Here is a 13,967-nt window from a genome sequence, read left to right on the forward strand (position 1 = left end):
GTACGTCCCTAGAGGCGGAGGAGGCTGCCATAGCCCTGGCCATCTCCACCACCACTGCCGAGGTTATTCTTAGCGACTCCAAAACTGCAATGCGCTACTACTCCAAAGGCCGAGTTCATGAACCGGTACGGAAAATTCTCAATCGTCAGACCCCCTCAGACCAATTACGCTCATCTGGGCACCCGCGCGCACGAGCCATCTAGGCAACTAGATTGCCCATTCCATTGCTCGAGTAGCCGTCAACCGAGCCACGCCGTCTGATGACCTGGATAACGCCAGAGACCGATTAGTAACATATCATGAGATCACCCTCCACTATCGTGAAATGCGGTTAACATAGCCTCCCCCACACAAATCCTTAATCAAATTCCAGCAAATTACCTGGCAGCAGCTTCAGGTACAAACCTTCCTCTCTCCAGTTTTTCTCGCCCTGGTTCATTCAGGCCTATATTGACAGGAGTACGCTCTGCGGTGCGCCTAAAGCCAACTTTCATCACACCATGTGCATATGCCCTGAGTTCCAGCCGGCCTATGAGTGGCGACTCACCGACGTCGAAGGATTGGAGACGGCGGTGTCTAGGTCCAACCCAGCCGACCAAGTACGGCTGGTGGACTGGGCTTTGGGGGTCGCCGAGGGCCACAAACTCCCGGCCACCCTATACACGCTCCTGGGCCCCCGCCCAAGTAGTTTTGTTACATAGGGCTCACGAACAATGAATGTTTACCACCACCACCACCAACGAGCCAGCTGCGGCAGAAGACGACGATGCTCGAGCTAATGCTAGAGCTAATGCTCGAGCAATGACAGTTTCCGGAAACGCGCACTTTTTACGGCTGGCTTAAACAGCTTCGCTGTTAGAACGCCGCTAAACGAGCGAATACTCAGGCAGCGAAATGCGCCATCGTTGTCAACTCTTCCAAAACACCGACGGGTGGAACGATCAGCGGCGAACCACGCTAGTAGACAGCACGAAGCCATTCGAAAGCGCGAGGTGGAAGCGGACCGCCAAGCAAGGCGTCTCAAGCGGTGTAGAACTCGGGGGTCTTGGCCTCGAAGTACGGCGTCACACACAGGGTCGCGCTCTAGCGTACACCATCGGTGCGTCTCGTAACAGGTAGCTGGCCTACGCGGCCGGGGCGTCACACGGAGGCTTAGCGTGCCCACGCGGTCGTCCGAGCAGACTTGACGAGGGTAGCTTCGTTCGTGATGAGTACGAGGTCGAGAGGTAGGGTAAACGGAACAGGGGGTTTATTTACATAGTAACGGCAAAGTTATTTACAGATTAAGGGATCATCGTACTGGCCGGATTGCGGAGCGCAGCACATAGTATGATGTCAGCGCTACTACATCTGAGCAGAATACATAATTCTGGGAGAGCACTAGCTACATACCAGAGTAGATGGTAGACCACTAGCTATACATCTTTCACATGAGCACACTAAATGAGTGTGATAACCACTGATAACCACTGGTCAGGATGCGAATGGCTGGTGACCAAGGAGATGGCTTGGCTCTCCGCAACATCTGCAAGCTCGGAATGCATCCAACCATCTCACAACAACCGGCATGGTAGATTCGATCCCGGCAACACAGTACCACACAGCGAGCAAACGCCCGCAATCATCTGTCAACTCACCAGACTTCAAAAGTAAAATTTTAATATAAGCCGCTTAACTGGGGACTGCAAACTTTGACCGCAAAATTTTGTGCCACCAAAGCGAGCGCTCACGTTCCCTTGAGTTCAACGAAACCCGACTGTCGCGCTGCACACGAGAGCGAAGGTACACGTAGATCTAAGCCAAAGGCTCCAAATAACCTACGCTTCAAAACTCCTTATGCATCCGAACTTCATGAACAGCCTGTTCATGCTTTATCACAGTGGACTACGTGTCACACGTACTCGTGCACTTGACAGCCACGTCAACTCTATGAATACGTCATTTAAAATCGCACTAACCTTGTGCCCACAACTGAACTAATGCCTACGTCTCACGGAGACGTTTTCTAACGCTTACTCAAGTTTATTCCTTTTGTCCGTACAAGACACACCTTAAAAGGACAACCAACTGAACTTGCGTAACTCACGCACTCACAAGAACTTTTAAAAAGAACGCGTCTGCTAAAAACTACTTCCACGCAAGCTTAATAAAAACTCAGTAAACTGTCGCCCTCAACACACACGAGCGACCCAGACACAAACATTGTGTTTCCTTACGTCTGCCCAGGACACGCGCTAATTGAACGTACGCTTCTCAGTGCAAATTATGTACTCCCTGAAAACACAACGCGCTTAACCCTAAATGAACAAACTTATACTGTTAACAACCGTTAATTGATACGCGCGCGCGTTACTATAGGCCTTTAAGAAATGACCTTGACGTTTCAAGTCACTGAGGAAAACAGAAAGCCTAACCGCTCATTAAGCAACACTTCGCAAAAAAATAAAGCATTACGCACCTCTTTCAAACTTCAGAGTTTCTCAAAGAAAAAACAAAGCTCATAACTTCTTGAAAGAAACTCGAGTCTTACATCGCAAATTGTCTCAAATGCTCAAAAACAAACAAAACAAAGCGTTTGTTTCTACGGAATCTGTCTTTTTGTCTACCGTCCCGATTCTTTACGACGGACTCGTACTCATGAGCCGTACTCGACGTGGTCGCGCCCTGAAAGCTATTCTGGCGAACCAGGCACAACAAAAGGCCTGACGTTCAATCACCTCTTTCGATAAGTCACAGTCTCCTGCCAATTTGTGCCCTGGCGACACGGTTTCATAACGACCTTGGCGTACCGCGTCGCGTCTCCCTACAACTTTTGCCACCTTGTCTCGCCCTGCCACCTTGCGCTCCTTCGCCTTAATCGAAAAGCTAAAGCTACGTTTATGCAGTTTTTATCTCTGCCTCCTGCATTTGCAGTGAACGTAAATAAATAAAAGAAACAAACAAGCAAAAAAAAAACGAAAGGAAGAAAGAAAGAAATGAAGACGAAAGGACGTGCTGCAGCCCTGCCGCAGGCTAGAGTGATCTACGAGAATACTAGGTCACGGTCCATTTTGATACGCAGGCGCCACAAAAGAACGACGGCAGAGACTTGTCGCCATCTACCGCACAGCGAAGAAAATACTAGGGCGACTGACGATCGTTCAGCAGCCAGGGGGCAGAGCAGGGATCGCGCCTTACTACGTTCCTCATTCGAAAATTCTGTTACGATAAAGCGTGTGTAAAGTATACATTTCCTTATTTTTATTTGCAACGCCAACCTCGGGACACCTATAACCTTTTCTATAACCTGTAACCTATAACCAAACTCGAATAAGACAGCAATCCTTTGTTCAATCAAGAATACTGGGCCGCGCTTTATTCAATTTGAATGGTAACGCAGCACATCGAGATGCAGACAGTTTTTTTTTTTCGTATGAGATGTTTTCCTTGGTTGAGTCTGGCATACCAAATGAGCAAGTATCATTGCAATACGTTAATGTCCTCAAGATGAATCTATACCAACTTGGCATTGGTTTCGCTTCTTTTATCGTCGCAGCAGCGCGATATTTATGTCATGCGTTTCTCTGCACCATGGCTTCTAGCCATCGATGAATTTTACACGTGACCGCTCTATGGTGATAAATTGACCGTCTCTGTTCTGGCTATATGTTTCAAGAGCTTCAAATTGATTCATCCTACTGAGATGTATGGAGGTGTTTTTAAAGCGAAGCTTTCTTGCCGAGTTCGAGGCACATTTTCGCACCTATCTGGCCCTTAAGCCCAAACGCGTTTAACGGCATGGTGGCGACATCTGGGAATCGTGCAGCGAAGAAGTAGTTTACGAGTCTACCCTTTCAAGCATAGAGTTTCATACAATAATTGCTAGAGGGAACTGTGGTACTAGTTGCTACGGATACGTACAGCAGGGCAATTCTGTCAGCCTGGGAATGATGGTTAGTACATAGATTTGCATAAACTTCGTCCTTTCGGCATCAAACGGCTTTGCAACTGTGTAAGTCCATGATTTTCAACAAGATGCGGAGTTTTAAATAAAGACAACATTTTTTTTTTTTTAAATTCTCGGATGGCAGAATTCGAACACAGGATGCCTAACTCACAAGCGTATATTGAAAGCATCACGTCATGGACGCATGCGTCGGCAAGTGGCATATATCTCCCTTCGTCGCGGGCAGGCCGGCGCGATGGCCCGCTTGGTGCATTTCGATTCGCAGTTCCGCGATTCACACCAGAGGAAACCGACGCATCAGTAACACCTCGAGTTCAACAAGGCACTATGAATCACCACTGAAAATGTTAACAAATATTATATATATATAGTAGTAGTAACTGTATTTTTCAATGGGCCAAGCGTATTTAGAAAAATCAGAAGCACAACTTCGCGGTTATCTTAGGTTTATTTACCCAAAAGTTTCGGTCGGTGGACCGACCTTTTTCAGGGTCGGTCATTGAAAAAGGTCGGACCACCGACCGAAACTGTTGGGTAAATAAACTTAAGATAACCGCGAAGTTGTGCTTCTGATTTTTGTATATATATATATATATATATATATATATATATATATATATATAAAGCCTGTTCATCATCATCAGCCGGATTTATGTCCACTGCAGGACGAAGGCATCTCCCTGCGATCTCCAATTACCCCTGTCTTGCGCTAGCTGATTCAAACTTGCGCCTGCAAATTTCCTAACATCATCAGCCCACATAGTTTCCTGCCGTGCGCGACTGCGCTTCCCTGCTCTCGGTATCCATTCAGTTACTCTAATGGTCCACCGGTTATCCATCCTACGCACTACATGGCCTGCCCAGCCCCACTTTTTCCGCCTAATGTCAGCTAAAATATCGGCCCGTTTGCTTTGCTTTGTTAACCATTGAGTTTCTGCCCCATATGTCAGCACCGGTAGAATGAAATTATTATACACTTTTCTTTTCAACGACAGTGGTAAGCTCCCAGTGAGGATTTGGCAATGCCTGCCGTATGCACTCCAACCCAATTCTATTCTTCTGTAAATTTTCTTCTCATGATGAGGGTCCCCTATTAATTGACCTAGATAAACCTACTCCTTTAAAATTTCTACAGGCTGACTGGCCATTCTGAATTCTTGTTCCCTTGCCAGGCTATTGAACATCATCTTTGTCTTCTGCATATTAATGTACTTGTCCGTAACTGACTGCAAATAAAATCATTTCTTCGCATAACAAGCTACCCTTTAACACTAACATTCGTACCTATAAAACTACGCTTGATACACACACACGCACACAATCCATGAGCCGCTCACACAAAGAATGCATTGCTGTACGTAAATGTCAACTGGAATTAAGTCGGCTTGTTGTTGTTTTTTATTCTTATTATAAAATGTCGCTCGCTGAAAGTACATCTTTCGGCAAATGGGTGCGTTATAATGTGGGAAAATTTCCTGTCAAAAATTACACTTCATTTCTTTATAAAGTGAAAACAGTGAAGGTTTACTGACACATGTCGATCTTCGCTGCCTCATGTGGGGAGCATCCATTATTTTCCTTCAGTTCCCATGGGGGCATTTAACAATGAACTTCGTGCGTTGGCACACTGGGAAACACCCACAACTCTCCACACGCGCAGTCATGTGGCTACCGTAGCCATTCTTCACATGGATTCTGTGTTCAGGCGCTTTCTAATTGAAGCATCCGCCAGTTTTGTTGATGTATTCCTTATTGCAGTGGAGCAGAATTACGTAAACAACGCCAGAAATGCACTCTGTAAACTTGGTCAGGTGGCTGGTTCTTCAGTGCCTTTTGTCCTTGGCTATGCTCTCGCACACGTTGGACACAAAGGGGAAGGATACCCTTCACCGCAATTCTTGCCAATTGGGGAATCAAAACTGCGAGTGACGTGGTGCTCCCTTTGATTTTTCCAGCGCTGCGCTTAGGCAAGTGGAAATTATCACCATTTTCATCCTTTGAAACAGGTACATTCATAGGGCAGTGGAGGTTTCTTAGCATGTGGAATGTACGTCCCGAACTAGGGTTGATTCAAATGATTCGGCACTTTAAATGTGAAGTACCCTTCAAGCGCTGCAGAAGATAGCATCAACCTTTCTCTACTTCATAAAGAACAACTTCTCTCAAATGTGAATAAAGACCGACAGAAAGGCAGCGAAAGAGGAAACGTTTGAACTTTCAACGCGAAATTCGTCACTGCCACGTTCAGTGACGTGATGTCGTTATCAATCTTATCAAACTTGGGCCGACCAGTATAAAAAGCTTATAACCCTCATCGGTCGTTACCAGCCTTATTGAGCTAGATATGACCGTTATCAAACATTAGCTGTTATTATCAATCTTATAGGACTTCATCCGACTGTTATCAACTTTATCGCAATTGATCTGATCCTTGTCAACTCTTATCTGTCCTTATCGAACTTATGTAATATGATCCGACCCTTATTATTATATTATCCAACCCTTATTATGAGTCCGGTTAGGTCCTTATGGACCTAACCGGACTCAATGCAACTCTTATCAACCCTTATCGGGCCTTATCAATTTTAGGAAAATTGATCCGATCATTATAAGCCCTGATCGCTCTTTAGCACCTTATCCATACGCGTCGAACCATTATGAACCGTGATGAGCCCCATATAACCTCTAATCACTCCTTATCATCCTTATCAACGCAGTGACTGCTTATCTGTCACTGTTATCTGTCACGCTTATCTGTCAAGCGCATGGGCCCTCAGACGTCGGTGGCGTTTCAGCAGGTGTTGAAGGAACGCCCAAAAGGAAGGCGCATCTCGCGACCACCGATGATGATGATGAAATAAACTTTAATTTTCGAGACAGTGTCGCGAGCGTTTGAGCTGTGGATCACTCTAGGTGGGAGGGTCCCTCATTCCAGGAATCCTCTGGCCGCGATAGCATCCCGGGCTCTGGCGACAAGACGTCGTTGTTCGTCCAGGTCCGGGGTGGAGATGTTGGCCTCCCACGTCTCGGCGAGGAGGTTCAGGTCTTCGGACGTTGTATGCTTGGTAACGGCGTCTACGGGGAGCCACGGGCACTCGAGTAGTAAATGAGCCAGAGTGTCTGGCACGACGCAGATCGGGCAGTTGTAGGTGTGTAGTGTCGGATGGATGTGATGCATGAGGAACCCATGCATGTACACCCGTCAGCAAAAGTATGCGGACCAGAGATTGCGTGATAAAACCGATTTTTCCAACTGCCTGCGAATGCAACTTGAATTTGAGGGCTGCAATCCAAACTTGACATTGCGAACTTTCCATCGTACTCGTCAATTTCGGTTTATGCATCTTAATTACAAAGAAATTTAGTTTTTTTTTTTTGGTGACGCTGTGGTCCGTATACTTTTGCTCACGGGTGTACGTGTTGCTCTGCAGTCTTCGGAATGCGGTGCTTTCCTCCTTGGTTAGTTTTGGGTGAAGTGGCGGGTGCACCCTGGGTCCCAGTCGGTAGTGTTGGAGGATGGCTTTACACGTGGGGGGTATTGTCCCCGCTTCCGCTGCGTCACCAGGCGGTTGGGAGTCTCGTGAGGTGGCGAGAGAAGCCCGGTTGATGTGATCGCGGGCAGCGGCATGCGCCGCTTCGTTTCCCTCGAGCCCCTCGTGCCATGGTACCCACGTGACGCAGGTGTAAGGGAGCGGAGTGCTTCTTTTCTTCAGAATTTTGACAGCTTCCACCGATATTCGGCCTCTCGTGTAATTGCGTACTGCGGATTTCTCACCGATTTCTCACCGATACAGTGTGTTTGGCATTATATTTTCGTCAAGTCGGAATTTTCCTGATGTCTACAATGCTCCAAGTCAGCTCTGCATGTGGACCTAGAGATGGCTTTTATTTCACCATCATAAAACCTTTCAACAAAGCCTTCAGAAAATGTTCTCCTTTGACATTTGTTTCGTACCGGTGGTAGAACACATTCACGTGGTTAAGGAATATTCACCTTCTGCAAGCGTGGGGGCAAGTTCACGAGATATTTCGTTGCTTTTAAACGCGTAAATAAATGTTACTGGATGTGCTTTATTGTGCCGTGGTATAGCGGCGCTTGAACGACCCGATTTTGTAGGTTCGTGTGCATTTACTAAAGTTACATTTGTTATTAATAAAGTGAAGTGAAACATTGTACACTCCTAACATTTGTGTGTTTTCATACTATCCCTGAGAGAAAATCTGATGTATAGCTTTTCCTACTACAGCGTGTTTTCTTGTGTTGTCTGTGTTCATGAACTTTCATTGACGGTATGCTTTAGCCTTTGTCGTAGCATGCTTTAGACGGCATTCTATACATCATATGAGTCTTGCAACAAGGCGCACCTCCCCAGCTACAATATAGAAGCTTTCAAACAGTGCGCCGTTATCGGCTTCATGTCGGCTAATATAACAGCGATGGGTACCTTCGGCGAAACGATCTTTTCACTCTTGCAAATTGGCTGATTGTATCTGTACTCGTTGAAGTCGGAATTGAAAAACGCCTGCACCTGCGCGTTTTAACGAGAAATGCGGCGGCTTCTTGCAGTTATGCTGTTGGCCTCGACCATCGGCTGACACGAATGACACGAGCGATCTCTCAAGCAAGCGCGTTGCGTCGGATGTCGCTACAGGGGGACTTGCTCGCTGGCAATGCTTCACGCTCCCCGAAGTCGGTGCCTGTCGACCACGAACGAAACTTTGTCATCAACATGTAGTGGGTGCCATGACATTTTTCGTGGCCACGATACACCCCACGTCGTAGCCGTGGCACTACACTGAAAGCCAGTATGTAGAAATCACAGCGCCCAAGCCCCGGGCTCGCAGATCATTTATATACGCCTAGAAATTCGAAAAGGTCAAACCCAACCTTCTCTAAGCCATGTATAGGTAAAATAACTGTAGAAATATACTGATGGCTCTTTGCAGCTGCTAGACCACTCGTAAAGAAATGGGCGAAAACGAAGCCCGTTTGTCTGAGAAACAGGAAGGAGACATCCGTATTTTACTGTTTGGTAACATCGCGCCAAAATGTATAGCGAATCTGTGCTTGTCACTGTCACAAGGTATGCGCCGAAGACATGCCGATGACAGTACCAAAAACCGACCTGCATATATATAAATTAAATAGGACTTCGTGGATTCAGAGAAGAGTGAGAGAAATTGGAAGATTTGAGAAAAGAATCCGAATGCTACAACCACTGAAGTGCTATGCTGCCAAGCGGTCACAAACATAAATAACACTCATGGAACTTAATGAAAATTTATCACGTGCCCAACCAGCTTATTTCAGCATAAAGTGCAGAAGATTTCCATCGATTCTTCTTGCAGTTTCAAGTATTTTACATAGGAATTGCTCAAGATACGTCCGATGTATCTTTTAAAGAATACTACAGGCACTTCAGAAAGATCTGCTATTTTTACGGAAATACCTACCGCATACATTGTTTCTGTGTGCAAGTTTATGTCGGATACGGGGGACGTACGCACTCTATGTCGTTAAGGTACGTCAGAAACATCACGCAATTTCCTGATTAAGCCCCACAAAAACGGCCTATTCATTTGTGGAATTATATATGTGACTCGTATTTGACTAATTTTTGCAGACACTTCAGAAAAAGAACGATCAGACATGCAAAAACAGTTATCGATTTCAATCGAACGAATTCTAAACGGAATAGCGGAGACTACCGGTATGATAATCGAATGATTTATTCTTGGCATCTTTTAAGCGTTATTACGCCATAAGGCGTCATAAGGATTCATTTCAGGTTCACCTTCTCCTATGTTGGTCCGTCAAGGGAATAAAAAAAAAAAAAGACCTGCGTTTAGCATTTGCCGCTTCTATGACCGCTGCTCTGACGATCATCGGCGCCTTTGGGCTGCCTTTTCGACAGCACGTGCACCTTGCCACCTATCATTGTTTCTGGGTGGGGCTTCATTATTTTTCGGCACGCGTATCACCTTCGCTCCGGTTCGAAGGTCCGGTATACAGCGCAATGGCAAGGAGGGGAGTGCCTCCTCGCCTGTAGCATTTCGCTTTCTCGCTGTGCATGATATTAGGGCACGAGAGACGGTCTATATAAGGAGCGCCGAGACTTACAAGCGTCAGCAGTTGGCTCAACGGCAGCTCTGAAGTCAAAATGGTAAGCTGCTACGAAAGCTATTGATTCTCAGTAAACTATCATGAGCACCTCATACGCTAAATGACATTTAGCTTCGCCACAACTTTCGTGATGCGTATGGCACCAGAGTATAAAGAGCAAAATCCCGATTGTCTAACAGGTCAAGGCGAGAGGATGACTAGATAGGTTTATATTGGCACCTTCCACTGTTCTGGTGAAATGACGGTAAGATAAATATATGATTTTAGGTAGCTTTAGGTAGCCTATGTTCAAACTTCACATGGATCTGGACTGCACAGGCTATCCATTTCGTAGGGGTCAGTCAAAGCTAACGCTCAAAACAACAAGCCAAGGCTACTTTACAAACGGCGGGCTTCTTTACAAAATGCAATGTTTGTTTTCACTCATTATATAAATGTGGGCACAATAAGGTTCGAGTGCTCTCGCGTACGGAAATAAACAAACGTTCGCGATATGACAAAATTGGGACAAGCCCGCCTTTTATGGCACCAGCATTTGTTAATTTGGTGCTCACTGAGACCTGAAAGCCAACCTTAAGCCTATTTATATAACTCATAAGTTTTCGCGAGCAAGCGTCCAAACTGATTTTGCATAAAACCTTGCACTTTGCCCTATGCTACTTTATTTTAACGTAGATCCGCGCCTGCATCGTCCTCGCCCTGGCCACCAGCGCCTTCGCTGGCTTCGTCGGCACCACCGGCTACAGCGTCGGCCTGGCTGCCGCCCCAGCCGTCGCTACCGTTGCCCACGCTGCTCCATTGGCCACCTATGCCGCTGCTCCAGTCGTTGCCGCTGCTCCAGCTGTCACCAGGGTTGCCACCGCTTACGCCGCTGCCCCAGCTTTCGCCACTGTGGCCCACGCCCCAGTCGCCACCGCTGTTGCTGCTCCAGCTGTCGCCTCCTACGCTGTTGCGCCAGCTCTGACCCGTGTCGCCACCGTTACCCACGCAGCCCCAGTCGCAACCTACGCCGCTGCCCCAGCTGTCGCTACTGTGGCCCACGCCCCAGTCGCCACCGCTGTTGCCGCCCCAGTCGCGACCTACGCCGCTGCCCCAGCTGTCGCTACTGTGGCCCACGCCCCAGTCGCCACCGCTGTTGCCGCCCCAGTCGCGACCTACGCCGCTGCCCCAGCCGTCGCTGCTGTCCACGCTGCCCCAGCTGTTGCCACCACCACCGTCCACCACGCCCCAGCTGTCGCCACCGTTGCCCAGGCTGCCCCAGTTGTCGCTGCCTACCACGCTGCTCCAGCCTACGGCTACGGCATCGGCACCCTCGGTTACGGCGTTGGTCACTACGGCTACGGCCACGGACTCCTCGGCTATGGCCTGAACTACGGCTACGGTCTTGGCTCTCCCTTCGACTACACCACCCTCCTCCGCAGGAAGAAGTGTGAGTTCTGTAATCTCTTTGAACCGGTAAACTATTTCTTGTGCACAGTCACACTCGTATTTTTAAACTTCATATGTCCACTAGTAAAGGGTACAGTATAAAAATTGATAATCAGAGTAATAAGTTCTACACATTTGTCTCAAAAATTCAGATTCAGTGGTATAGCAATAAAAAAAACACCAAATTAGGAATAACTTTATTCTAGAAGGTTTGAAAGTATGTGTGAGTTTTGCAGTTTGCGACTGTTAACACTGCAGTCATTGCAGATCTCTCTTTCTTCAAGCAAGTTAATTGCGTTGTACTTTTGTATGATGATACTAACTTTTCATCACTGATTTCTTGGACTCTCGTTTTGGTGTTCGCGGGAACGACATAATGCACCATGCACATTTCCGTGACTTCATACAGCGTTTATTTCTTTCTCTTTCAGAAATCTCTGGCGTACCCGAAACTACTACGGTTGCTTTCACCGACAAAACTATGTCTACACATCACTTCCACAGCGTGGTTGGAAGATTCTTTTGGCTGAAATAAAATTAAATTATTGTCTTATTTTATTGACAGTGGTGTTTTAACTTACAATATGTTCGTCTTACAGAACGACATACTAAATGATCTCTCGGAGAACCCCCTGAAAAGCTAGACCCGCGAAGAGAATACTGTGGAAGACGTGAGCAGGGGGTGGCCTGTCTGTCTGAGGCATTTTATCGCGGTTTATACAACTCTTAACCAACAGTGTGTTTCCATCTCTCTGCCCCAATCTTGGCTTTGGATTTACACACAAAATGGCTTGTTTGCCACTAGCTTTCTTCGTTTTTTGGCGCTGTTTCCTTCATAGGCCTTGATTTACCTATTAAAGTTCCGATTCAGCATTTGGAGAAGCTGGATGCTCTTGGTTATGATAGGTCGCTCTAGGTGGTGTTATAGACTTGCTTGTGTGGTGATATGGCGTGCCACTTCAAGAGAAACAGTCGCGACTTTCTTGTATGACCTATGTGTGATATTTGTTTCGCTGGATGTCTGACATCCGCGACGTAGCCTACGTGCTTCTGAAATAGCACCCAAGTTTATTATGTCGCTTGGGTGTTTTCTCAACTAACGACAGCTTAAAAAAACGCTTTTGAATGTGTGGATTTTTCTTTCATAAGTTGCCGAGAGATGTGCGGTCAAGTTTATTTAGTCAGCTATACCATTTCAAAAGCCTAAGTTTAAACAAGTCTGGACACCGAATTTGGAAGCTAAATTACATATCGCATAAGGTATGCATGCTAACGAGGAACGCTTTCACGAGGGATGACTGACAGCCGGCGGTAAAGGTGCTTTATTTCAATTTTGATTTCCATAAATGAAACGTGGCTTCTTTCTGCGTACTCGTCGCGATAGCCATCATGAGATGGTCGTGGTGGAAAACTTTTATTGAGAAGGCCCGATGTAAAGAAAATTAAAAAGCAGCGTTGTGGGCGGCCTTCAGGCTGCCGGGTGTGGCGTCCAGGCCGTGCCTAGTCGCGACGTCCTCGGCCCAGGTCACCAGCCGGAGTTGGAGATCCGGCTCGGTGCTGGACAAAGCAGCCTCCCACTGCTGCGGACTGGTTAGGTGGTGCCAAGAGGCAGAGGGCAAGTGCGCCGGGCAGGAGAATAAGGTGTGAGCGTAATTGGCGCGGGAGCTGTCACATATGCGGCAGGCCGGCGAGTACGTCCCGGGGTGGAAGAGGGCAAGACGTGCAGGAGTAAGAAAGGTGTGGGCCTGAAGGTGTCGCCACAAGTGTTGGTGGTGTTGGGAAAGGGGTTTGTGCTGTAGGGGGAAGGTGAGACGAGATAGGCGGTAGTGCAAGGTGATATCGTGGTACGTGAGGAGCTCGTCGCGCGTATCCATTCCCGGTGGGCTTGGGCTTGCTCGGTCAGTCGAATCGCGAGCGATGGAATTGGCCGCCTCGTTACCAGTATGGGCCGCATGAGCGGGCACCCAGATGATTTGAGATCGTCATTGTTGAGAGAGAAATAGGTTGACGTTAAAGACGCTGATGGCTCACGCATTTCGAGTGCGGCTGCACGTACGTTTGGCGAAACACGGCCGTGGAGACGTAAATGCGCGTTTCCGTTTTCGACGAATGTGGACGCACGTGTGAAATTGAGCAAATGACTACTGAGTTTGTAGTTATCAGCGCTTTGGTGGCTCACGTGAACACCATGACGTTGCGTATACTCACGATTTACGTCACACAAAGGTTATCCACCCACACTGGCGAGATTTTGGAAGCGGAAGTATGCGATAAAATGGTTTTATATTGAAATAAAATTCGGCAGAGATACGTGTGTGAAGGCGAAAGCATAATACCATTTGTTGACCTCGGAACCTCATGAACCGCTCATTTCATACACTCATGACGTGGCGCCACCTCCTGCTCATTGGCTGCACCGTCACGCGGCCAATGACGCACGCACCAGACCGCACCTTTTGTCAGCCATAA

The 13,967-nt window shown here is 47.3% G+C and overlaps 1 protein-coding gene across 1 annotated transcript; it reads left to right on the top strand.

Moving 5' to 3' along the window:
* The first annotated feature begins 500 nt into the window (after positions 1 to 500).
* On the top strand, positions 501 to 12,140 carry LOC119444035 (cuticle protein 16.5-like). The gene is made up of 3 exons (XM_049664758.1): positions 501 to 599; positions 10,746 to 11,499; positions 11,930 to 12,140. Coding segments are annotated over exons 1-3 (855 nt in total). The 3' UTR covers positions 11,932 to 12,140.
* Positions 12,141 to 13,967: the final 1,827 nt, after the last annotated feature.

Source organism: Dermacentor silvarum, chromosome 3 (assembly GCF_013339745.2).
Source record: "Dermacentor silvarum isolate Dsil-2018 chromosome 3, BIME_Dsil_1.4, whole genome shotgun sequence".
In the NCBI taxonomy this organism is placed as follows: Eukaryota; Metazoa; Arthropoda; class Arachnida; order Ixodida; family Ixodidae; genus Dermacentor; species Dermacentor silvarum.

Excerpts from the sequence above, each read along its gene's own strand:
- LOC119444035 (XM_049664758.1), top strand. The coding sequence starts at position 501 with ATGTGCATATGCCCTGAGTTCCAGCCGGCCTATGAGTGGCGACTCACC. Across the intron at positions 600-10,745 it reads GGTCCAACCCAGCCGACCAA|ATCCGCGCCTGCATCGTCCT; the intron begins GTACGGCTGGTG and ends ATTTTAACGTAG.